We start from the raw sequence: 27,886 nt of genomic DNA on the forward strand, positions 1-27,886 counted from the left end.
ACGGTGTTTGTATAGAAGAGATTGAAGTTTTAAGAAAAAATTATTTCAGTTTAAAAAAAAATTTAACCATTTTTGTGCAATTATTTTAAATAAATGCAGGTTTTTAACATCCGGTGCGAATTTAAAAATCTGGAAAAGGAGAATATAGTTCTATCCTTCCCCTTGATGGACAAATTTTAAAAAATATGGACATTTTAAAATTGGTCATGTAAAAATTGCCGAAAGTTGACGCTGCGTCGCCCAGCACCGCGGTACTCGCAGCGGCCAAGTGGCTATACCTGATATTCTTATACAGGATTCTCGAAATTGGTAAGTAGTTGAAAAAAAACCGAAGGAGGAAAACTCTTACTGTTTTTTATATCCAACATAATAAGATATCTCAATTTTTGGTGTTCGCAATATTTTCCTTGAAACGAGGGTGACTTTTAGTTATTTAAATGGAATGCTATATATTTGATTATCCAATATGAAAGCGACTGTCAAGACAAATTCAACCATATGGTATACTATGACCTTCAAGGCCACACAAGGTTAGGAATGAAAGGAAGAAACTCAATCTACTAGATAACTAAATAGATAGTTCAATATATTTACTTCATTCCTAACCTTGTGTGGCCTTGAAGGTCATGGTATACCATAAGGTTGAATTTGTCTTAACAGTCGCTTTCATATTGGGTAATCAAATGTATATCATTCCATTTAAAAAACTAAAAGTCACCCTCGTTTCAAGGAAAATTTTGCGAACACCAAAAATTGAGATACCGTATTATGTTGGATATAAAAAACAGTAAGAGTTTTCCTCCTTCAGTTTTTTTTCAAATACTTACCATTTTCGAGAATCCTGTATAAGAATGTCAGGTATAGACCAGTCGAACCGGTGCTAGGCGACGCAGCGTCAACTTCCGGCAATTTTTACAGAGCCAATTTTAAAATGTCCACATTTTTGAAAATTTGTCCATCAAGGGGAAGGATAGAACTATGTTCTCCTTTTTTAGATTTTTAAATTCGCGCCCGATGTTAAAAACCTGCATTTGTTTAAAAGAATTGCACAAAATGGTTCAATTTTTTTTTTAAACTGAAATAATTTTTTCTTAAAACTTCAATGTCTTCTCTATAAGAATCGTAAAGCTCATCTCCATCCGTTTACTACTTCCATAGCTATAACGTATTGGAAAAAAGTTAGCACTTAACTTCAAACAGCTGTAAAATCGACTTTATAAAATTTTCAAATTTTAAAATATTCAAATTTCAGCAATCTACGAAAACTTACTCCGAAATCTGTCCGAGTTCGCGTGGAATGTCCCATGTAGGTTTGATGAAACCAATTTTCACATGTTTGGACATATGGTACCTTTAAACAGTTTCTTCTTTCAGCGAGCAGAATATGTTGATGTAAAAGAAATTAGTATTAATTTTCAATGTTACACACAATTTTGCGGCAAATTTTTTTACATATCTCCACCAATCCAGAGGTGTAGGTGTGTATTCACCCCTGAAAGCAGTGACCATCACTTGTTGAACACCCTATACATTTTAACGGCGCATTCATCTTTCGAGTTGAGACAGATCTTGACAGGTCCTGTTCGATGTTTTACAATGTTAAACATTGGTACGTTTGTGACAATATTTTTTTACATTTTCGCATTTGCTCCTAATCAGTGATTTCTCTTTTTTATATTCGATACGATGCTTTATATTTTTCTTTCTGGTGTAAGAGTTCAGTCGCCCTTTTCACCTAACAGTTTGTGTTTCTATATTAAGGAAGTACTTTTTCTAAAAATCTGTAGAAAATAGGATTCCATATTTTCTGCAATATTTCTTTTGTATCTCTATACAATTTGGAAAGCAATCGCGAATAAGTACAGGATGTTTCGCTACAGGTGGTAAAGCCTGTTCGGTGGTGATTCTACAGGCCAAAATAAAACGAAAATATACAATACAATTTTTTAATATCGCGCTTCGTTTTCGATAGAATTGATTTTTAATTCTAGCCGAATACGCGTAGGTACACCGAACTGCAATTTCACACTGAGGGACACGCAGAGGTAAACGGAACGGCCGCCTACGGACAACGCGGCGCGTTCTCGACAGGCGCCTATAACTATATTTTAGTGTCAAAGTCAATTTTCTCGAAAACGAAGCGCGATATTAAAAAGTTATATTCTAAATTCTCGTCTTATTTTGTCATGTTGAATCACCCACTAAAGGTTTACCACCTGTAGCGAAACACCCTGTATGTAAAAACCGCGCAAATGATCGAAGGGCTGGCAAGTTCGTTAAAGGAAGTGAACAAAGTGATACGGGGAATCAAACATCCTGCGTTTGATGATGTTGAGAAATTTCCGTTGCTCGTAAAGATATATTGTGATTAGGCAATGTAAATTATAGGTACATTAAGCCCATTTGAATTAAAAGAATTGTAGCATGTTACAAATATTCTTATAAGAACGTGTTGAAGCTGGCTTTGTATGTGAAAATGTCTAATATAAGTATTCGGATATGTGTATTGTGATTAATTGTCATAGAAGTCAATACAGGAATAATGTTTCGTTATGATACGTACAATGACCTACTATAGTATATGTATACCTGAAAATCAGAGTTGGGTAAAATGTAATCTAATTACACATTACAAATTACTATTAAAATGTTATTGTGCAATTGATTACAAATTATTTAATTAACGGTTACAGAAAATAATGTGTAATCAATTACACAATTACATTTTAATTGTAATTTGTAATTTGTAATTAGATTACATTGTGCCCAACTCTGCTGAAAATCATGTTTAACTCCTTGTCATACTTTCATGGATCTATTTTTTATTTCAACTATTACATCTATCTTTTTTTTCCATTATTCTCTATTGTTTACACATATTACGTTGGTTTACTAGAGGAAGACACTAGTCTTATGAAACCTCCTTGAAGAATTTTGTGTCACGATAACAATATTGAGAGTTAAGGGGTTAGAGAAGATTGGACACTTTCAAAAATCGATTCATGGACTTCTGTATTCTTGCAAGTATGAAACCTTGAAAACATGGTCCCGTAAATCTATATAATATACGAGATTTTGGAATTTAGAACGATCCAACTCCTAGATAGTGGAAGCGCACGACACCCCTCAGTCCGTAAGTCAGTCAATGCCTCGTTAGGGTTTCAAAATTTTACTATGTTGTACTGGATAGCCTTTTCTCGTTTACTGCTTGTGTATATAATTTCTATATAGTAAGGTGTTTGATCAAGAATTGCTGATTAAGATAGTGTTCCACTTTCAAATGGATTTTTTCAAAAACGAAACAACGTTGCAAGAAAAGGTATTTCACAATTTCGACTCTTTTGTTTGGATTCATTCCACGTGCAATTATTTCATATTTACCATTGTACTCTGCCCCTTAACGAAGTGTACCGTAAACCGGGGGAACATTGGCATGTGTTTGGAACATTTTGCTACATAATATAAAAATTAACATTTTTACATTTGCTTTAAGTATCCTATCATAACATTGCATCTTTTGTGAATGCACTACAAGTGTCAAAATGCATAAAACTTATGTCCTTATCCTTCTTTAATACACGTTAAATACCTGCCGATGTTACCCCGTAACCGGGTAACATTGGCACATCATATATAAATAGCACTAAAAAGTTAAAGTTTTACTACATCTGAACTTACATTAACAGTTAAATTTGTTTCTTTTTATGTTCAATGTACTTTATTTTTTATTTTTCTTATTTTCTTATTTTCTTATTTTCTTATTTTCTTATTTTCTTATTTTCTTATTTTCTTATTTTCTTATTTTCTTATTTTCTTATTTTCTTATTTTCTTATTTTCTTATTTTCTTATTTTCTTATTTTCTTATTTTCTTATTTTCTTATTTTCTTATTTTCTTATTTTCTTATTTTCTTATTTTCTTATTTTCTTATTTTCTTATTTTCTTATTTTCTTATTTTCTTATTTTCTTATTTTCTTATTTTCTTATTTTCTTATTTTCTTATTTTCTTATTTTCTTATTTTCTTATTTTCTTATTTTTTAATTTTTTTAATTAATATTTTTAAATTTGTTTTAGGTATCCTATTATAATATTGCATGGTTTGTGATGGTAATACAAGTGTGAAAATGTATAAAAATTGTTTCCTTTTCCTTTTTAATAGATGTCAAGTAGATGCCAATATTACCCCGTACTGCCAATGTTCCTCCAATTTACGGTACGCGTCCTAAACGAGTTTTCAAATTTGGAATTTCTCGAAAATGGAGCCTTATATGAAAAAATCTCATTCTATATTTTTGATTTATTTTTGCACGAGGAATCACCTCCTTTCCGGTTGTACCACGACTTCGGGAACATCCTGTATGTGTACATTCATGATCATGAGTTGTAATGACGCATGAGCCCACGAATTCAATCTTATTTCGTATTTACTCACAACAAAACTGTACCATTGACAGATCTCTATTCTGTTTATAAAATGCAGTTATGAAGATTATGGTTGCTACAAAACGTGCGACAAAGTGTTGCTCGATAGACAAGATAGCTCGATAAATATTTCACCGATTTACTCCGTGAATATTCTGCGAATCTAGGGTAAATCAACCAGTAATTGACCGCATACCAGTGAATGACCATTAGGCAAAGAAATGTCAATTATACATTTAAACATTATTATATGTTTATAAATAGAGCGTAGTTGCACTTTTAATATCCTATATTTTTAGTTACGCGTATTAAGCAAACATTAATAAATACAATTCTTATTAAAAGTATGCGGTCATTTACTGGGCTTCTGCACGTTTTGTATTTTATAATTGTTTTTTTTTTATATAATACGTAATTATTTTTGTAGAAATTTCAAGAGAAATAAATTTAAATGCAATTTCAACAGTTGTTTTGTTGTTATACATAAATATATTCAAGTATTAATCTCAAAGGTCCATAGATTCAATAATTCGGTCGGTCACCGGTTGGTTTACCCTATCTGAAATTAGCTAGGCCCAAGGTTCTTTCAATAAAAGTATTTTTATTTTTATTTGTATTAGGAAACCGTTGGAACTGTAGGTATGTTAAAAAGTTTATACATGATTTCAGAAAACGTTATTTTAATTTAACTAAAATAGTAACGTTTGCGTGCACAGCTAACAAAAAAACACTATTGCAGTTAAAAGGTTCGTTTGGTTTTCTTTTCCCTGCCTCACTTCAATCGTTGTTGCAGTATCGTGTGCATACCACAAAACGTTATCACAAAAGTTTATCTAGCGATAATGATTTTACGTTGAATATTTTCTCAATTATCTGATAAAATGTTATTTGAAAATACTTCAGCACATATGCTTCCGAGCGAACGTAAATTTGAACAGCTTTTTCAATTGTTCATGTGAAATACTTTAAAAAAATCACAGTTTAAAATCAGAAAATTGGCAAGAGATAGTTTTATTTCGCACGACATGTGGCAAAATAAAACGAACGTTAGAGAATAAACGTATATAAGTATTAGATGGAACTTTTCAAGATAAACTTTATCTCGACCATGCTGGAGTAAATTAGTACGCCATTTGCAACTAAGAAATCGTTAAACTCTAATCCTATAGAAATGGTATCACTGTTTAACTAAACTTATTTCCAAAATAATTACAACTAATAAGTTATTTTGTTGTAAATTAGCCTTATAGTGTTTTCCTTTCTGGTAATGAAGACGCGGCTTATCGATGATGGTTTTCCGGGGTATCCCGCCCTTCTTTATATTATTATGTAGTAATAAACTATCTAAACTAATAAACAAAATATTTTCCTATTTTTGATAAATTATATTTGTATTTTGTGCGTTACTTTAACTACCATTTAAACCCTAATTTATTATAATAAACTTTCTTCAAATACTTCACTACAAGACAAAAATCTTTTATTTTACGATTTTGTTTATATCAATGTTTGAACACTTTTAATCTCAATAACATTACAAGTGTATTCTTCGATACAGCTTCATAAATTCTCATACATACCGAGCACGTTTTTGTGTCTACTACTTCTTCTACATTTGTCTGTAAATAACAACGTTGAAGTTAAATTATCCTTTACTTTAGAAATCATATAGAGTATAGACGACCATATCAATCAAAGTAGGTACATGTATGAGGATATAAAGGAGACGGTTTTGATTTTAAAATATGCTAATCGAGCGAAGTGTGTGAAAACCACCTGTTAATAATTATTACAGTAAATAATAAAGACTGTTCCTATCGAAAAGTTTTTATCTTTGTTAATTTTTCGCGTCGGAGATATTTTGAAGTGATATGCAACTGTGGTAGAAATTGTGGGATTTAGGAAGGCAGGTAAATCAATTGAGGTTCCATGATATATGATTAAAACAATCTATTTATTGAGTTTCGCGCAATGTGCAATCGATTTTTAACAAAAAAACGGAGTGTCGTGTTACGTCTAAAAAAATGCTCCTTAAACATAACAAATTAAAATTTATATAATAATAATCGTTCTACTTTACGAGAAAATAATTATCTCAGGTACAAAATCGAACCCTATCACAGACGTCATTTAAAGCTTCATCACCTATGTACAACGTAAAACAGAGAATAAGAGAAACTCCGAAGGTGTTGCAATAACTTACAAATGTATCGTATTAAAAAATAATAGATACCTCGACAGTGCGAGGTACAACAATTTCAACATATGGAAGACAATGATTCGTCGTTTTTCCTCCCACTAGCTATCCGCTCCTATTCAATCGGGGAAGCTTCTTCACCAGGAAGGAATATTATATTCGAAGCGAAGAATTCTCAAAGTCCATCGAATCGTTTGCTCGGGTCCATCGAGTCGATCACCAAGGTCTCCAGACGGCGTTGGACGATTCCGTGGAGTCCCCGGAAGAGCTCGCCACGCTGACAGGGCTCTGCGGTGGCGTGTAAACGTTCTGTGGCACGCTGACCGTGACGTTGGTGGTTGGACTGACAGCCGGAGCTTTGCTGATCGCGTTGACAGTCGTGGAGGCAGTGTTGGTGTTCCCAAGGGGGCTCGGAGAGGGTCCCTCGAGCCGTCGCAGGCAACCGCCGAGGTGTCTCATAAGTTGTGCACCAGCAGCTGGGTGAACAGCAGCGGCTACAGGAGTTGACAGGAACGACGAGACTTCCTGAGCGCACTGGGTAAATCCTTCCCTGAATCTGTCGGCATAGCTGTTCTCCGGGGTGAGGGTCAGTCTTCTGGCAGCTCTGAGTGTGTGGAGATGGCGAACTGTCAGCTCAAGGATGTCAGCCTTCTCCAGCTTGGCTACGTTCTCCCCTTCCGCCTGGAGCGCCGTCACCATCAGGTCCTTTAGCTCGTCCAGGCAACGGTTGATCCTCGCCCGCCTTTTCCTCTCCAGCATCGGCTTCATAACCTTTCGGTACTGATAAGTCCTCGACACTGGCTCCTCGTACTCCATAGCACCGACCGGCGTGTAGCTCGTGTGCGGCGCCATCGGTATCGGCAGCAATTATTGTAATCCTTCTCTCACTTCTCACTTTACACAGAATACTCGTGGGGCTAGATTATCCCCGAGACGAGCTGATCTCGCAGCAATCGAAACGATCAAGGAAACTTTCAAGAATGGAACTCGAAGCACCGAATTATGCGTGCGAGGCGAAAATGCTCGTAAACAAGACTTGTGGCGTTCTCGGAGTGCCGAGAGTGCGTTTGCTACCGTGTTTACGACGGTTCTGAATCTCTGGTGGGGACTAACCCGCTACTTATACCTTCGATCGTTTCCCCCCACCGGACTGACCCATCTCAGTGCCCCTTCCCGCCGCTCTAGGGACTCTCCGCGGCGAGGAGGGTGTCGCTCGGGGATGCGGCGGGCGGCAGGGGGAGGGAGAACGGAAAGGGGGAGACGCACGAGTGAACCCTGCAGCCCGTGCACAGCCAGCCAGCAGCCGGAGCGTATCGTGGGAAGCTCGCACTCCGAACAGTTCCCACAGATCGAGGGCCTGTTGGGCCCGGCACAGGTTCCCTCCACGCGTCTCTGTGTTTGTGTATGCTCACTCGACTGGCGCAGGGGGGCCCCTCCGTTGGTGCCGGCGCGGGAGAGGACCTTTTCGTGCACACCTGCACGCTCTCTGCCTCTCGGAGAATGGGGATCACGATACTTGCCGCTGTGCTGCTTCTGCTTCTCCTACTATTCCTCCTCCCTCGTCCCCGACCCACGCCACCACGCCATAGGCCGCCGGCAGGGGAGTCGCCGAGGAAAAAAGAAGCGGCGAGCACACGCCATGTCGCGCGACCAGCACGAGGACGACCCGCGCGATCCGCTCCGATCCTCGCGCGCTCCACTCTTCCGTTTGTCCTTCTTCTCGCTTTTCCCGCTCTTTCGCTCGCTCGCTTTTTTTTAGGAGTACGGCGTTTCTTACCGGCGCGTACGATACAGTGACAATTCTGGTGTACGTAAAACACTTGTCTGATTGCATTTTTGGGAAGCAGTAGAAACGAAGCGAAATGAGAAATATCTTTTGGCGTGCTCCTCTCGCAAGAAGACATTGAAAACAATCGCGTAAAATTAAATGTATACAATGGCCTGGTACTTTCTAAAAGCATAATTGGAAATCTTGATCTACTCTCAGACTAAATCAAGATCAAATTACTCGTACGATAACAATGAGGGCATTATTCAACTTCGAAGTACACAATAACGCGGATACGCAACAGTAAACGTGTGTTACGTAATGAATAGTATCTGTAATTTCAATTGAACATGTGAACAGGATCGAACTTGGCCGGGAAAAGGTTACGCGAAAAAGCCCAGGGAACTTCAAGTGAATAAACTCGAACTCAACATTCTCTATCTGATTTCTCTTTTAAGCAAGACAAAGGGCTATTCATTAAACCACTCTGTTGCTTTACCTTCGCTTCTATCATATGTAGAAGATAAATGTGACATTGGAAAATGTTGCAATAAGTTGAAGCATTTCCATACTTCAAGTTGTCACCCAGTACATATTGCCACTTCTAAACATCATTACCTATGAATACAACTTGAAGTGTCACGTGTTTCTGGAGAAAACCTTAGCAATACACTTTTCTCTGCATGCTGAATCTAATAATATGTGGACGTTATTCGTAAGTTCGAGTAAATTGGAAATGAAAAGAGGTACCACTTTACTTGTGACGTTGCAGTCATCGTTTAAATGCCTAACGAACGTGAACCTACGTTACTGATTTTATTACACGAATATACTGTGGCACAAAGTGTGATTAATATATTCACAGCATTCAATAAACCGTCGACGACGTCGGGGATACATCATTCGTTTCGGAAGAAGGAAAAGGCAAGCAATTTTTCGTGACTTTCACGATAACGCTTTCACCAAAGGTTAATTATAAAATTTTCATATCAACCTTGTGCATCGATCAAAAAAATAACCATTTCCTTTGAGCACATCCTCGCGGTGCAATAATTAACCCACAAAATACTGAATCGGCTAATAACAAGATTAAATTACAAAGAGTATCTCGTTCAACCTAAATGTGTCTTTCAGTTTACAAGACCCCGCGAGTTGAATTGATGACGTTAATGCGCAAGGTTTGTGTCGCCAATATTGGGCTCAAATTCTGCATAAAATTAGTGCACACTATGTAGGTACAGTAATGTTTCAAACGTATAGGTGGGTCTCGCAACTAAAAATTGACTTCGATGATTAAGTAATTCGAAACTGTAATTAAAATGTGGCGATAACTTTCTCCATTATAACACGAAGTGTCCCAAATTCGAGTCAGCTGGTAGTGAATTTTCTCATCTAAAATTATAGAACAATGCAACAAGGTAATGGCCCGAAAAGTAAAGGTATCTTTGGAAATTTATTAAAAGTAAACTACTTAATGAATCTTTTTGAAACTTTACTCAGGACTTTTTATTAGATATTTAAGTTATACGATTTTTTTTAAATTCATTTACAGTAGATTTATAAGCTGTACAGGACTAGTTGACAGTTTTCCGACGAAATGGTTCTTCAAAAATCAAAATGCCAAAAAGGTTTTAGAAACTATATACGGATGGCTATGGCACGACGGATCGGATTTTGAAAATTTTGAAAAGTAACAAATTGGCGAACTTGTACAAAAGATAGTGAAAATTTGTTAGAAAATTTGTTGAAAAAGAAATAAAAGAAAAAAATTCACCGTCGTGTCATAGAGACTGGTGTTGTAAACGAAATGCGACTTGAATGATACGAATTGGATGTATATTTAGATTATTTGTAAAGCCGTCAACTGTGTTAAAAAATGTATTTAGGGTAAACTATACAATGATTGGCACCCTAAGCAGAAATCCCAATTGGAATGTCTATATTTTTTTGTGAAGTTTTTATATGGTCTCAATTTTCAGTTATTATCAATGATTATGGATTTCTCATTAAAATAAAACTTCTTGAGTACCTATTAAGTCTTTTATTTTAAAAATATTCAATAAAAAACAAAAATAGGCATAAAAGTACAATCTTTGGCACCCTAAAATTTGAGGTTATATAGAAAAACATATGTAGTTAAAAACGAAGTTTGAAGTGTTTAAACAGACTAATTCCTTCGCTATTAAAAACCTACAACACTTAGTAAATCTATATTTCAATCCATTACTTAGTTATAAAGCGACAAAATATGCTTACCTACCCCTTATCAAAATTTTAAGAAAACACCTAAAACTCAGCCCTTTGTCCCACTTTGTGGTGTTGCCAGATGTAAAATGTGTAGTTCAACCACTGGACTTTGCAGTGTTGTAGTGAAAGAAAAATAAGAAATTGTAAAAAAGTACTTTCTAAGTACTTTTTTACAATTTCTTATTTTTCTTCTTAATATTTGACTTTTTAATCAGGAGTGCCAATGATTAGTGCAGTGCCAGCATTAGTGCAGTTTACCCTAAAATTACCTATTTATTTATTACCCTTTACGGGAAAACCCCATTATTTACAAAGTGAAAAAATAACAAAACAAACATAACCGCACACGCGAAAAACCCCATCAAAACCTGTAGATCAAAATTAGAAGTATAACAAAATACCACAATAAAGCAAAAACTAGAAAATACATTCGCGACTGAACGAGTAACCTTTCACATAATAATAATATCTTGCCATCAAAAACTCTAAGCAGTTCATACCTAAAGACATTGATGTTCCGTGCAAAAATATCTATCCCCTCATTATAATTATTCGCCGAAGTACAAATTCTACAAATAGGATCCGCAACACTGACGCGCGATGAGAATAATGAAGGTCTGGAGAGCGTAAGTGCTAAAAAAAGTAATTTCGAGAAAAACGCGTTTAAAGTTTTAGAACCTCGAGTCGAACCGAGGCAAGGGCTATAACTCACGATCAACCAATTTCGTGAATTCCTTCCTGAAATATTCAGACAACATTCTCGAAATCGAAATTCGTATCTTTCAGAAAATGCAAGAAAAATTTGTCCCCCGCGAAATCGACTTGGTTCTTCCCGTACAGATTCATGAATAAAATCGAAAAAAGGCAAAAACTTTATTTTGATGTTATCGCAGAATTTTGAGTAGCGTACCTCGCGCGTTTAGTACATTACGGTGGATCTCTGCACCGAACTAGGGTAGATGTGTAAATTACCGTGCCCTTATACTTAAAAAAGTCGTACAAAAAAACTCGCTTACATAAATAAGGAAATAAATTTTTTTTAATTAATTTAAATTATTAATGTATGTGTTACAAACGAGAAGGTTGCATTTTTAAACAATTAAAGCATAGTAAAAAAAATTCAAAAATACATATGAAGATTTCGATGGATTTACCTAAGTCCTTACCGGAAACGGTAAGGAACGCGAACTTTACAGAGGTAAATAAATTGATAATTACCATGATTTGCACTTATGTAAAGTGTTTATTATATCATAAAAGGTTCAAATTTTCTGAAAAAATAGCAAAATGAGCACTTTCGAAACGCTTTCGTATTTTTAAAGTGAATCCGGTAATTGGGACAGGAATTTAACGCTTGTCCCTATTACCGTGCTCCTCGAAGCCCACTGGCTCCCTCTGTAACTGTTAAACCTAACCTTACTTTCGTTTCTCAGAACGGGTGAACAGAAATTTATATTTGCATATTTTGCTTTTGTAATGAAAAGGTCACATTCAAATTACATAAAAGCACCTCTCGTGGAGCAAAAAAATGTTTTGAACAGTCCAAAGTTGAAAGACATAACCTAACTGCAAGAGCGCTATTCAAAAAAGGGCACGGTAATTTGGGGCACGGGAATAGGGACAACGCATTTTTCAGGGCGCGGTAATTGGGACAAAAACATGTATTTTTATTTCGATTAAAAAAATATGAAAAATTTTAATAACATTCTCTACCCGAAAGAAACGCCTTAACAAAGAAAAAAGTTCAAAACACCAATATAAATTTTCACCAAGCAAATTAAAGTAAGTAAGAAGTCAGTAATTAATTCGTCCGCGAGCAAGTCGGCGTCAAAGCGCGGTAATTGGGACATCTACCTTATACGCAAAATTTCAGTGAAATCGATAACTTCATTCCTAACAGTTGGCTACCCAAGCGCCGTGCGACACCATCGGCATCGTCGCCGACGAGGAGTGTGCGAAACGTTGGCCAGCAGCGCGGCCAGCACGCGGCACTTGTCAGCGCCGCTAGGCACTCGCATCTCGACATCAAATTTTCGATAAGAAACGGGTTCCTCTGAATAGTTTTTGCCCGGCGAGAAGCGAGCAAGCGAGAGTCGGCTCGGGCTTGACCGGTTTATTGGAATCCAGGCTGCGTTGTCGGTTGGTGCATCGGCACACGGCTAGACCCGCGACACTTGTTGATTCACTGGAATACCACCGACGCGGAGCACGTGTAAGCGCGTGTCGCCACCACTCCCGGCCCCTGGCACTCGCCGCCCTCCGCCCGCTGAATCACGACTTGGCGAACGAGCTTGATCGCCCGCGACCATGCTAGTACTGCCCTGACTCGCTGGACCAGTTTCTATTCGACTCGATGTAGAACAATTGAAATAGCGGACGAACGCCGCTCGTCCTCTTTAAACGATCCACTGGACGAAAATACACGGGATGGGGTACTTAACGGGCTGCGAGCTGCAGTGCGTGCATGTTCAAGGTGTCTCGTTTCGGGCCAACGTCAGAGCCTCTCCAGGGAAGTGCCATGTTGAAATACGTAGGTACAGTTACACACGAAAGTGTCCGCCCACCCTATAGGTAACATATTTTACATATTAAGGGGCCATTCTGGTTAGCGCGCCGATTAAATCACCGATTTTCAGGAATTTATTGCGAAGACAGGACTTATAGTAATGGAATAAAACTTTTTTCTATTGATTAAACTACATTTCTACAGTAAATAAAAAATATAAAAGTAATGAAATTATTGCTTTTAAAATGGTTTTGCAGGCGATTTTGATGGCATGGTTAAAAATTCATGCCTCGCTCGTGAAGGTGATTTCAGCAGTTGGACTTATCTGAATCCAAAAATACAAGCAGATTCTTGATCAGTATGATTGTCGCTATGGCTCGAACTAGAATAAATGATTTATCCTTAAAATTAACAAAATGGCGGGCAAAATACAGGAATCGATGTATTTCAGCTGTGTTTTCTGCGCTGTTTTCGATTTTAAAAGTAGGTTAGACTCAACAGAAATGCTTGGTTGTAGTACCGGCCAGAGGCATAGGTGTGTAGATTAAGCAGTTCAATTTATAAAGCAATCGGTTCGATATATTTTGAGATTTTACCTGCACCATGTGAAAAATTCACGTTTCGAGAAAAACGCGTTCAAAGTTTTCATCTACAGAGGCCCAGCTTCTGCGCTCCCTACAAAATGCCTATGTAGAAGCTAAAATAATTGGAATTTTTCAATGAAAATTTAACAATACATTCTTGAGGATATTTACTTTCGAAAAATGTTTTTAAAAAATCGATTTTTTCAAACCGTCTAACCAGAATGATCCCTTAAATTGTCTTCTAAGTAAGAATTCAGAATTCTAATTATCATTAATATGCATCTTGATGAACGTACAACCTTTTGTTTTGGGTTCATTAAATTGAAAAAATGTACGTAGTTTGTTTAAAAAAGTATTATTATCCGTGGAAGTAGCAAGGATCGTGGAAGAAAATATTAGCCCAAATTCAATATTTAATTTATACAAACGTAATTGCAACAAGGTAGTATTGTTTTAATTTTTTGTGAAATACGGGCTCGTCTTGTTCCATTCTCCTAGTAAAATTTCTTTGAGTATATCTTTGGGAAATGATACTATCTAATAGTATGTTAATCGAGGTTTATACTAAAGTAAATTATGATTAGTAATTCTGAATTTAACATTACTCAAATAAGTAAAATATGTCATGCGTATGGAGTAGGCGAATACTTTTGTGAGTAACTATTGTTACTAAATGACGAAGCGTAAGATGGCTCCCTTAATTATTTTTTTTATGTAATTACAGATTGTACAAATGGAAAATCTCTTCTTAGTTTTTAAAATTCATCCCAAGGTCGTTTTATATCTTTCGAAGAAACTAATAGCCTCATGTATTCACATTTACGCTATGATAGTGACAAAAGCATAATTACAAAATTTATAATTAAGAATTTTCTACTTATTTTTATTTTTATAGGAACCTGTTGCATTTATCTTCTTGTTTGTCATTCTGTTTAAAGCAAACACATTGATCTAGATGTACTTTTTTTTAATTTACTTCTTTAAGGCTATTAAGTTCTGCATAAAACGTCAGTCGACGAGGCTTCTCTCACATCTTTTACTTAATTTGTTAAACTATTTTCGTAAAATAAAATTTTTCTTAGACGTGAGTGTGCAGGTGCTGTCATTCTGATAACTCTCTTGTTTACATTCTTGTAATTGGAGACTCGTTGTAGAAAACACTGTAAATGCCAAAAATCAAATTCTATACTTACTATAGTATTACCATTAGTACGTAGAACATTTTCCGATAAAAATTTTTTTTTTAATTTTGGCACTTACAGTGTTTTCTTCAAAGACTCTTCAATCTCTCATTCGCTTAATATAAATAATATATAAAAAAAATATATTTTTAATTTGCAGGAGTATGACTATCTCGCTAACCACAAATATCTTAAGATTTCTTAATATTTTCCCACATTTTATATCTATTAAACAGAAAAGAAATTTCGGTACTTTCAACTTCGATCGACTCGCATTTTAATAATTTTGGTCCAAAATTGTTATTTCGTGGAAAGCGAGATAACCATACTCCTGCGAATTAGAAATACGTTTGGTTTTTTTATTTCCAATGATCCAGTCGTCCGAAATTTCAACCGCCAGCAATTCTGAAAACGCCAACTTCACTGCGAAATATTTATGTAAACAAATGAAATAAACAAACAACAAAGATTTTTTTCTTGTATTTCAAGAGTGGTAGAATATACCCCCAGAAATTCGAAAACGTTAAGTGTTTATTTCATTATAAAAAACATCACCGAAAAGTGGCCGATTTTTCGGCCGAGAGAGTAGAATGTCCCCTTAAATAATTTTAAAGCTTTCAAAAAATATAGTTGGTAATCCATGGTGTTATTCTGATGAAGTAGAATTTTTACATTATTTTCTCATTCAATGTATTCAAAGGTTCGACAAAAGTTAATCGATTCAGTCCACGTTTTTGATTAAATATCTATATTTTTGTGTACGTATTTGTCTGTAATGGTATACAATTCCGTCGAAAGTATAAAATCGTTTCACGTTGTAATCCACTATTCTCCAAAGTTGATTAATTGATACAACGTCCTCGTTCCACAACTGTAATACCTAGTGGCGTGTTGATTCGTGACCTCTCTTCTGCTTCGTATACTGAAACGTAATAGTTGCACTCGAATAGGTACTATGTATACGTATAGTTGTGCCACGTCACTAAACACACTGAATTATCTTATGTAATCTTGAGCTATTTCTAACTTTTCTAATAGAGGAATGCGTACAAATTTCGAAATTGATATGAACATTACATTTAGATATTATTCAAGTACACAACGCATCCGATAAATCTCATGTATTACACTAATGTATTAGTAATTCGTGGATATTAACTGGTTGATCTGTCTTTCTGAATCGTAAAAACAGGTGTCATCTAGATAATGACTTTCTTTTTGTTGAGAAAACGACAAACATATAGAACTTAGACCACAATATTTAGAAAATGTTATGTGTACATACATTATACACACTTTGTTTTTCGACTGTCAATAAAGAGAAGAAAGTGATCGACGTCCTACTATAGTAGTACCTATTATTTAGGTACACATCTATCATTTCAGTATACCTAAGTAAGTACATTAGTATATTCAGGTATCCTGACATTTTGCCACTTTAATCGGAACAAATAGATAACATTTGATTACAGAGTGTCTAATATTTTATCTCGCTACTGATACTAAACGAATTGTAATACTGATTTAATATTAATCGTAATGCATAATTTGTAATTATTTTGAGACATTAATTTTGAATTGTACGATAATAAAATTATAATGAAATAGAATTAAATTATTTAATATTAAACAGTACTAATTTCAGTCATAAAATTGACCATTGGTATCTCGTGACATTTTGGGTTTTCGATTTTCACCTTGAAGTAGATATTGACATGCAATGACGAATCATCCGGTGCAGGTATGGCACAAAAAAAATATTGTGAAAAGTTTAATTTCAAGTGAAAAACTTCGTATGATTGATTCAGTTACCAAAAATTTGTAGAATACAAAGTGATACTAGTAAATCAATCGGAAGGTTAACCAAAAAAAATAGAGGCGTTTGCAGAGTTCATGATACTGTATAATGAAAGTTTAAATAAATTGATCTGACTGAATATATTTTTCCTACCACTTGGAGAGAGATTTCTTTAGAATTATTCATTAACAGAAGCTATATTCATGTAATACAGTGCACGTGGTTAGAAAGGCGCAGCATTAATGAATTTATCTAAAAAAAAACACCCCTAAATTGTATGATAAAATACTTTTTGCCACATGTTACGATTCTGAGGGCAAGCCCATTCGAAAATCATCAAATTCTAAGAGAAATCATTTCATTTTATCATTTCAATTTCACTTTATACATCAAATTCATTTTACAATTTCAACTAATTTGTTCCGATAAAATCACGAAGATTTAGAGAATTATGTATATACCTCGCCTTTACTCCAATTACTACTGTCACTCACACTTATATATTACATCATTCAATCAAGTAATAAACACGTAATAATAGTAATAATAATAGTAATAATAATACACAGAATTATGAATATTTTCACTCAAATTATAGTCCACTCTTTAATATATCTTATAAATCTGAGAAAATTCAATACACCAAAATATTGATCATAAATATGTTATTTATCACGAATATTTCACTCTGTGGCACCAAACAATGCATTGTACTCCTCATAAAAAATATTTTACAATTAAGCGGAGAAAAGAACGAGACAAAATATAAATCATAAATCACTTGTCCACACTTTTGCTCCAGTTTTGCACGTGATGCAAAAAATGGTTATAAATCTGAGTGAAAATTAAGGAAAATATGTAATCATTGGAATTTTTGTCACACTCTTCTACGTTTCCTATTAAATACGTGTTTAGACACTGAAACCGGAGATCCACCGGGAAGCTAAGCGAAGCTGTGCTATGCTATGCCATGCTACGTTTTAAAGAGATTACCTTCAATACATTCTTATGGAACCGTTTCCACCAAAAGCTACGTTAAAACATAGCATCGCATAGCAAAGCTTAGCTTAGCTTCCCGGTGGATTCCCGGCTTAAGTTCCGACAAATCACACACTCCTGCACGTATTTATTTCTTCCTAACATGCGACAGTAGGGTGTGTCAATTTCATGGGTAAATTTAAATTTTTTTAAAAATTTAGAATGACTATTGACAAAGTAATGCTGTTTTTAATCCTGAATCTGAAACTATCTTCAGAAATTGATTTGAGTGAGGTTTAGCTGCTGCAAATCACATTTGAAAAAAAGTGAAAATTAAGTAAGATTTAACTACAAACTACATACTCATATACTGCTTAAAGTGAGCCTTGCTTACATAAAAGCATGAAAATGAAAATAAAAATATGTGGAAATTAGTGTTTATTACATTCACATGAAAATATATGGAAATGTGTATTGATTACAAAATGAAAATATATGTAACTTTAGCAACAGATCTAACCATATGTCATTAATGTAGTAAATTTAATGCTATTTAACAAAGTCCACCAAAGAAGCGACATCTTGTTTGCTTCTGTTGCGGTTCATAAGCTCAACTATTAATTTTTTTTAATAATTTTCGTATTTTTCTATAATTTCAAATGAAATTCCAACTAGGTAAATAATGTATTACACAATATTTAAAGGTAGTGGTTAATTTTAAACCTGAAATTGTACCGTTTTCTCACTAGTCGTTTTTAAAATTAAATCATTAAAACAAATTTACACACCCTAAATTGCGACAGTCGTATTTAAATATTCAATGTTCGCGCATAGATGGTTGCAAAATTTGAATTCCTGTATGAATATTCTTTATTCGTTCCGAACAGCGGGCAGTGTTTCGACTATATATAGTCTGTAAAATAGCAAACATCAAAGCAGATGAATATCCGCTTGTTTGAACCACGTGAGCAGTCCACACTTGGCGACGAACATTCAGTTTTGAGTTTGGAGTTTGGAGTACCTACATGGAGTGGACTAACAGTGCAGTTTTCCAATTTTTGCAAGCCTGTTTTAAGTAGAATCATCCATATGGACCCCCTTGGATGATCAGGAAGAAAAGAAATCAGAAAGATAGAAATAGGGTGGATGCACCATTTGTGGCCACTTTAAGATATTGTACCAGTTTTTGGCCACTTAAAAAATATAATACTTTTCCGTGTAAGCAATAAATGCAACCTTATATTTCTGGTGGTATACTAAACAAAATATTTATGATGTGAAATTCTCCACATAATAATGATCCGCGAGCAATTTAAAAATGAGATAATTAAACACATGACCAAAAACAGTGCAATGGCCACAAACGGTACATCTACCCTACGGTAGCAGATGCATGGAAATGAATCGATAAAAACTTAAATTTCAACAGTAGGATCGCAGAATTGGAAAATGGAGTCAATAACAGCATCTTACTAGATGTTTCCAAAGAAGACGAAATACTCAACAAAATTAGGAAAGCTTCGTTTCGCACAATCTTCTCAAACGAATAGTTTCTTTTCCTGCACGAGAGATGTAAAAATCATGATTAACAAATATCACAGTGGAAGAACGTATATGTAAAGAATATGTGCAATATCTGCCTAAAATTGCAACGTTTGCTCCAAAAAAGAGAGAGAGCTCCATAATTTGCTGAAGTTGAGTGATAGGTAGTACTGAATGTAAAAAGAAATTAACTGTGAGTAATTAATTGAGGTTCTAGTACAGATGACCAAGCAGATGAACTTTGAGACAATTTCACGGCATAAGGTAAGTGTTTTACTGTATTTTGATTATAACTTTGCCTAATAAAAAGGTTTCCTAATTTCCAGTTGAGAATGTAACAAAACTAATATGAATAAAAAATCAAAAGCCTTTTCCTTTCACATTGCCTACATTTATTTAAAAAATTGGTGGGGCTATTTAAGTGAACACGTCCGGTGATTGGACACTATCATGTATTTCTCGTAATATTAAAATTAAAAACCATATTCACGAAATTGAGGAAATAAAATAGTTATCCTTGTTTATTTATTGACGAGTTCCATAGAGTGAAAATCAATGAAACAGTTCGGAAACATGATGTATTAATTGAAAAAGAAATATTATTGTGTAGCAATCGCGAACTTAATGTATCATGACAAGCCGACTCAGTGTTTGACTAACAAGGAGAGTATCCCAGGTGTCCGCCCCCGATTGCTTTGAATTTTGGATATGTTTTAGAGGACCGAAAAATAAGATACACGTGTTTTTTTATAGCGACCCATTTTCATATTTAGGGGATGAAATCACCCTTCAAAGTTATAAGAATTTCAGGTGTTCGTTTCCGACTGCTTTGGTTTTTGGATATGTTTTAGAGGACCGAAAAATAAGAAAGAGGTGTTTTTTTATTTTGGTCTGTTTGCATGTTTAGGGGGTGAAACCATCCCTCAAAGTTATATGATATTCAGGTGTTCGTGTCCAAAACCAAAGCAATCGGAGACGGACACCTGGGATACTTTCCTTGTAAGATTGAGAGCGTCTTTCTTAACCCGGCGGGAGGCGCACCCCATATTGTAACACAGCTTGTCGCTATCGGGTGAAAAATACCCAAAATTGAAACGTAAAAAACCACGGTTTCAGAATATATTTTTTTAACTTTGTAATTTTTATGTTCAAGTACAGTGTTTTAAGAATCAAACAAAATTTAGTTAGCCGGGTTAAGTTCGCAAATAATACGTTGACCATGCTTCTATATTAAGTAAAGTTTTTTTAGACTTATTAAGGTCTGTTTAATTGATAGCCATGTATTTTTAAATGATTTTTCTTTTGTTTAATTTAAGAACTACCGTGTCCATGCACTAGTACATGAGGTCGCCGCTGACTTAGGCATTGGACAATTTGTCCAGTGACTCGAGTAACCATATTTATGGACGTGGCCGATTGTTTGGACGCGTATGAAGACGTGTATGATCTTAAGCATCATTGTAAGAAAGTGGAGCATTTAAATATTAATAAACTTGTCTAACTTAATTACTTCTTTATTTCTTTTTACATATTTTATTCACTAATTTTAGATTTTTTTTAAAACAATCTAACCCAAAAGCATAAATACTTGTTGTAAGAAATTATTAAAAAATAAATAATAATGCCACCAAAAGCAAAAATAAAGAAAAAATCATATACACAAGAAGCTGTAGAAAAGGCAGTCAATGCTGTCGATGTTCCCCGAAGTACTATTTTTTATTAAAACCAAAGGGAAGACTTCCTTACACGCAATAATGGGTCCATCCACTTATTTATCTGTCCAGAGAAGAAGAAGAAAGGCTTTGCGAGTGGATAATTTATATCGGCCAGCGAGAATTTCCCGTCACAAAAGCCAAACTGTTAGTGTACAATCTATAGTCAGCGAACTGGGAAGAGAGACACCTTTTGTCAACAACAGACCAGGTCGTCACTGGGCTGAAGCATTTCTTCGGCGTCACTCTCAGTTGTCAACAAGACTTGATCAAACTCTGACATGCACTCGTGCCTCTGGTACAGAGGTGGCACTACGTGGCTGGTTTAGAGAAGTGCAAGAGCACTAGATGAAACTAAATTTAGTGTTAATTGAGCTATCAAGAGTATTTAATTGTAACGAAAGTGGTTTTCGACTCTGTCCCGAACTAGACCATGTAATAGCGAAGAAAGGGGCCAAATCAGTGTACTCTGTGGTCAGTGGTGATGAGAAAGAATGCATAACAGTATTATTTATGGTGAATGCTGCAGGAACTATGGTCCCACCCATGTGTGTTAACATTTTACGAATATGTCACAAATATATTTTATACGTGGCTAGTGAAAAATAACATTTCATTTCCCGTGGTTTCATACGTTGATGGACACTCGTCACATGTAACGATGCCATTGGTGAAATTCTGCAAAAGTGTAGAGATAGAATTAATCTGTACCCAAATGCAACGCACATCATCCAGCCGTTAGATGTATCTGTGTTCCATCCTATGAAGCATAGATATGTGGAGACAATGTGTGATTAATTGGCGATTGGGAAATCAAGGCGAACGGTTGAAAAAGGAAGACTGCTCCACTTTTAAAAACTACTACTGACACTGTACATAATTTAGAAAATACAATTCAGAATGGCTTTAGAGCATGTGGATTGTTGCCGTTTTCAGCAGATGCTGTACCTAAATTTTAATATTCTGGATAAAAATAAAAAAAACAGATGTTGAAATTACTACTATAGACTCGAAATTACGACCAAAATGAATGTTCATCTTAATATATATAAAGTAGACAGCTTCTAATATGTTTGTGTGTTTGTCACCTAAAACCTTTTGAACGATAAACTCTGGGATCACGAAATGTGCTTCAGCTCATTAAGCTCGATTAATCCAGATGAATGTGACTATTTTCACACAAAAAAAATAATTTTTTTTTATAAAATCAGAATATAAATTTCGGGCGAAGCCGAGTATTACAGCTAGTTTTCATATAAAGAACATTTAAATTGTTTTGAGAAAAACATTGATGAGACAGTATTTGAGAAATTTTAAATTAGCGGAACTGGAGTTTGGACTGGCGCTGAATTCAAGCAATTATTTCTTTATTGGTTTAAAATCAAAGGAAAATGTGGTATGATTTAAGCAATAATTTAAAGATAAGAGAATAGTTTCTACACAATAAGTGCTTAATGACTTAATTTTAACTTTGGAAAATTTAGATAACAATGTAAATAATAATAAGTTAGGTCTTAACAATAATGTGCTTCAAAGCCTGGGATTCGAATTTAGAAACTGGTGATTGTATGATAATAAATTTAGATAAGGATCAAGAAAGTAATCTGAATAAAAATATTGATTTGCGGGAATTTAATAACGACGTTAATATAGGTACTTAACATTACTACATTAGAATATAAGTTGATTAAATAATTTGTAAGTAGTAATTGTAAAAATATTTTCTTATTATTTAAGATGTGGAATGTTATATTTACAGGTAACTTAACTGACGAAATCAATGTGGACGAAATTCTAACTGAGGAAATTGATTTTAGAGACTGAAATAGTGTAATAATTTTGAAGTTTCAGAACAGTTTGAAACTGCAAGTGACTTGCTCGCAGAGTCTAGTTTTCAAGATTTATACTTACACTTAAAGTGTATAAAATCTTTTATTATATAATGATTCATTACAATACAATGAAGCATATCTTCATTATACTTACAGAAATAATTTCAGATAAATAAAACTTAATACAAAATGAAATGCCTTTACCATTTCAAAAGACATTATTTTGGCCAAAGCCAAACGAAAAGAAACAAAAAGGAAGACGTAGGGGAAAAATTCCCACAGTGGCGACTTCCAAGGAGTGGCTACAGTATTTTTCTCACGGGGAAGAGCAAAAGCACCGAAAACAAAAGGAAATAGAAGAAAGAAAACAAAACAGGATTGAAGCAAGAGGAAGAAAATTAGAAGAGCCAGAATTGAGGAAACGCATAAAAAAGAAAATTTGGAAGAGTCAAGGAGACAAAAATTAGCAGCAAAAGGAGCTAAATTAAAACCTAAAAATAAGGCCTAATTTATTATAAAATTCGTTATAAAATAAATAAATATTGCACAATACTGTGTAATTAATTAATAACCCTTAGTTAAAACAAAGATGTTCTTTTTATTGTGACGATTGTGCGTGCGTGTGTGTGAGAGAGAGTGCGTTTGTGCGCGCCCAAATATTTAAGTTTATACAATTATAACGAAGTTTTATTTGTACATTTTATTCTTTTGGAACTTTTCAAAATTGGGCAGTATAAACAAATGTCAGTTATTACGATCTCAACGATTTTTATTCAATTTTATTTTATGTCCAAGCATTGGAACAACTAAGTCCAATCACTGCGAAATGCCGTAAATTCTGTCCAATCACTGGGTCAAGTGAACGCTATTATAAATTATAAATGTTAATATTTTTCTTTATATAAATGATACTCTATAATACATTTTCTGAAAGAAGAAGGCTCGGTCTAACGATTGGATAAACACTTAGTTCAAATTATATTATTTTTAATTATAAAAAATCGTAATAACCGCAAGCTTCGCCTTAAACGTCCAACCACTGGGACATTTGCCTTAGTAAGCATATTTCACTGTAATTTTTCTTCAATTGTGTAGATTGATGTCTTTCTATTTGTTTCCATGTACAAATACATAGTTTTATAACACAATAATTGTGGTTAATGTAATTATTTACCCGAGATAAGGGAATTTTTATACAATTTCGTGTAAAAACGAAGCAGTTCCTAAATTTGAAAATTCACACAGCCATAGAGAAAATATATTTTTGCTTAGTAATAGTGCTAAATGCTGTGCTAACATGTATATTTTAAGTGGGTAAAATACTTCGAAACATATGTCTAAAAATATTTTGGTATCCCCTTCTTTGTCAGTTTTCCAAAAGTTAATACATTTGAAGCTGCCCCCTTCTTGCTGTAAAGTCTCCAAATGTTCGTCAAAACTGGCGAATTCGTCAATGCATACGCAGATCCGGTGTAACATAAAAAATATCCTTGGACACAATTGTTTTATAGCGTGCAGCTAATATTTTTACTTTTGACTTTTTACTAAAGATATTGGTTCAATAAAGCGAACAAACTTTTGCATCGACCGAATACAAAGCTACAAATCAGTAACGGGCTAAGAAGCAAGACGATTTTTAGACGACAATAATAAGAAGAATAAATAATCGATTAATATAAGGTTTTGTATTTTAGTTTACTATATTATGAACTATAAAAAAACCCTGTAATATATAAAATTAAGAAAGGATTCCAGGAAATCGATCGAAATGAAACAAAAACCCCAAAAATTTCATAAACAGTAATATATTTTCTAGGCATTGGCGATCCCACATTTCAATTTTTGTGAAAATTGACAGAATGGCAAATGAACTATAGTGAGCGATTTTTGACAAAAGTGTGTGATGCTTTGTTTATATTTTGTAAAGTAATTAAATTTTTTAAATGTTGGTTCATCAACGCCTAAAATATATATTATAGTTTATGACATTTTTGGTTTTTTTTTCAGTCCTTATGATTTTCCGGAATCCTGTTCACCAGTTGGCCATCCTTAAGAAGAAGGATATTCTAAGCAAAGACATTGGATGGCGTACAGAAGCTATTTTTTTTAAATATTACTGACTTTTTGTATAATTGATAATATAGTAAAGTAAAATACAAAACCTTGTATTAATCGATTACTTACTTTTATTATTATTGTCGTCTAAACATTGTCAGCTTTTTTACAAGGGATCATTCAGGTTTGACAATTTCAGAATATGCCGATACCTACTTGGTGTTCGTGAAGGTCTTTACCTGAACATTAGATTCCCAAAGCAGTAAGGCACGCTTTTTAGCCAATTTCGAGAAAATTGGCTTTGAAAAATTCGATTTTCAAAGAACGATTTTTCAAAGTACTAATAATTTAAAATAAGACGTGAGTTTTTAATTGAAAATGATATTTAAATATCAGTTAATTCGCACGAATTTGGTAGATGTTCAAAGGAATAAAAAAGAAAGAAAAAAAGTGTCAATAGTAAAACGCGAACTAGCGATCCCGCGCTTACTAAGTAGTCGTGAGCGCTACGCCCTGACCTGGGAGTTTTTCAAAGTCGATTTTCGGGAAATTAATGCCCGAGTGAAGACCTTCGCGTACACTAATTGTAAGTATCAGCATTTTCTGAAACTGCCAAACCTGAAGGTCCCTTGTTAGCTCCTGACTGTGTCCTAACCCCTTAAGGCCCACCTCCGTAATATTGCGATTATTGCGTAAAGTCTCAAGGATTGAAGGAGACAATTTTGACTCGTCTCTCTAAAATTCAGCGAAACGTTACGGGGTTAAAAGCAAAATAGCAAGTATCGAACATAGCGGACCAGATCCAATCCTCCCGCATTTTTGCCACTTGCCACCAGAACCCTTCCCCCACTCCTAATGAGATCGAGTTTTACACAAGGGACACATGACGGTCGGCGGAGACGTGTCCTCGGCATTAGAAAAGGATTCCCACTGCGATGATCGGTGGCAACCGGTTTCCAGGTTGCCGCGATCAGCCAGATCGGCAGCCGATTTTTCGAATTAAGCGTACGATCTTAATGACCCGCCCATCCCCAGTTGCAGGACAGGTTTCGCTTGCGGGACTTAACGAGGTGTTTAGCCCTTTTGGAAGCCGGTAGGCCAAACAAGGGTCCAAGTGGGCCGGCCGAGTATTTACGAGGCTTTAGCTCTAAACGCGAAAGCTGGCCAGCAAAGGCGATCTCGCGGCGCAGATCGGCCCAACGATGTGTCGCATTCATTAAAGAATTCGCTTCTTTCGGTATACAGACGCCTTAACTACCAATCGGCTCGGCTTTACGGCTCTCTCTACGATCGCTGCTAGATATGGCGTGTTACCGCGAAATCTTGGAATTGTTAACAGCCCCGATGAGACGGCGTAATGTCTCTTTAAGCAACAACGCCGCTGTTACAGCCGATTCGGGAGGGCCAATTCTTGGGATGGACCCCAGCTCTGCGAAACTGATGATTATTAGGGAATCGTGAAACAGCCGGGAACCCATCGGTACTGCTGAAGGAGTTCCCGATGAGGAATTTATTTAGATAGTGTTATAATTATAGTCGAAGGCGGTCAAGGAAATGGGCCATGCCATGAAGAAAGCAACCAACCCTCAATGATCGGAAATTTAATCGTTAACCCTAGTTCGGCTGACGAATTTTAAAGCTCATTTAGGCTGCCGCAGTCACCCTGGTGACTAATTTTATTCGTACATCTGCACGAATAACGTATGTAAGCAATGCTAATAATTACAAGCGGCATTGCTCAGAACATGTTCCGTCATGTCTATGCACTGGACTAAGGTCGAGGCCAGGTGTATTGGCCGGTGAATTCGTTTTCGCGAGCAGCAATCGAGGAGAAATCAACCACCACCACCTGACGATCGCGGATTTGTCAGGTGGAGTTGCGCGGCTCTCGCAGGGTATGGTGGGGTAACGGGAACGCTGCTCGGCTCCGCCTGAACCTAGCCGTTTGGCTGTTACTTATTCTTAGCGCGATAGTAATAAAAAATGTTTACGTACATTCTTATTTTCTATACATTTTCTAAAAGTCACCCGGGTGACTGCGTTGGCCGAAATGAGAATAAAAAATTTCAACAGGTAAAAGTAAGGTGAAGAAAAACACTAAAAACCATTATTGCATGTTTTTTCTACTAAAAAATCATTTGTTTGAGATGTCATGCAAGCTCGGAAAAAAAGTATTTAGAAGCAATCTTTTTTCCGCGGTGGAGTTCAAATAGACACCCGGGTGCCTCGTCAGCCGAATTAAAGAAAAGTAGCTTTATTTCTATTGGGTATATTTTATTTCTTGCTATGGTTTTATAATGTTTTGTAATGGGTTATTTAATAGTGAGTAGTATAATTAACATTATTTTTAATTTTCTGCAGTGTTTGTTTTGAAGCCTAAAATGAAACTATGGCTTTTTGAGGGTCGGTTGGTCCCCGCACAATTTGGCCCAAATGTGCCTCGCGTTACAACGAGGATAGGGTAAGTGATCCATGCTTGTATCCGTTTCTGTCCCCATAAGCGGAAGTTAGTAGTGTTGGGGAGGTTGGTTAGAATGAAGAACATATTGTCTGTCGATGATGAATCACTTTGTATTTTACTTCTACACGAAATGATTGGCGTGCAGTTGAAACTCTTGTATGTTCGATGCACGATACATCTATCATTCCCGAACGATGAGTCTTGACTACTTTGGACGAACAATAAAGAATCTATTCAGCAGTATCTAATGTAATTTATTTTAATGTATTTTATTCTAATGTATTTTATTTTATATTTTATGTTATTCTTTACTGTTTATGTAGCTATTTGGAAAAGTAATGGGTTCGTGTAAGTGATGTAATGTGAAACTTACGTGATGCATGTATAGTAATAAAGTATAAAGTGTTAAAATGAAACGGTTGAAGATTTTTCCGAAAAATTTGTTCACAGTTACATCGTAAATAAAAATATAACGCCATGCTTTCCTTTTTTATCTACTGCCCTATTATTTCCTATCAACTAGCTATGTTTTTTATCAAGTTAGCTACAAGTACTGAAATTTCCACTCCGAGAGACATACGGAAATTTATAAACGATTTAAAG

The 27,886-nt window shown here is 35.2% G+C and overlaps 2 protein-coding genes across 5 annotated transcripts in view; both read right to left on the reverse strand.

Annotated features, from left to right (window-relative positions):
* LOC143375455 (tubulin monoglutamylase TTLL4) overlaps positions 1-27,886 on the reverse strand; it is a 507,564-nt gene that overhangs the window by 30,826 nt on the left and 448,852 nt on the right. The window lies entirely within an intron of this gene.
* Positions 6,358-8,669, reverse strand: LOC143375457 (enhancer of split mbeta protein). Its single transcript, XM_076824558.1, has one exon. It carries the CDS (start codon positions 7,469-7,471, stop codon positions 6,836-6,838), a length of 636 nt encoding a protein of 211 aa, XP_076680673.1. The 5' UTR covers positions 7,472-8,669; the 3' UTR covers positions 6,358-6,835.

The sequence above is a fragment of the Andrena cerasifolii genome, chromosome 12 (genome assembly GCF_050908995.1).
Source record: "Andrena cerasifolii isolate SP2316 chromosome 12, iyAndCera1_principal, whole genome shotgun sequence".
Lineage (NCBI taxonomy): Eukaryota > Metazoa > Arthropoda > Insecta > Hymenoptera > Andrenidae > Andrena > Andrena cerasifolii.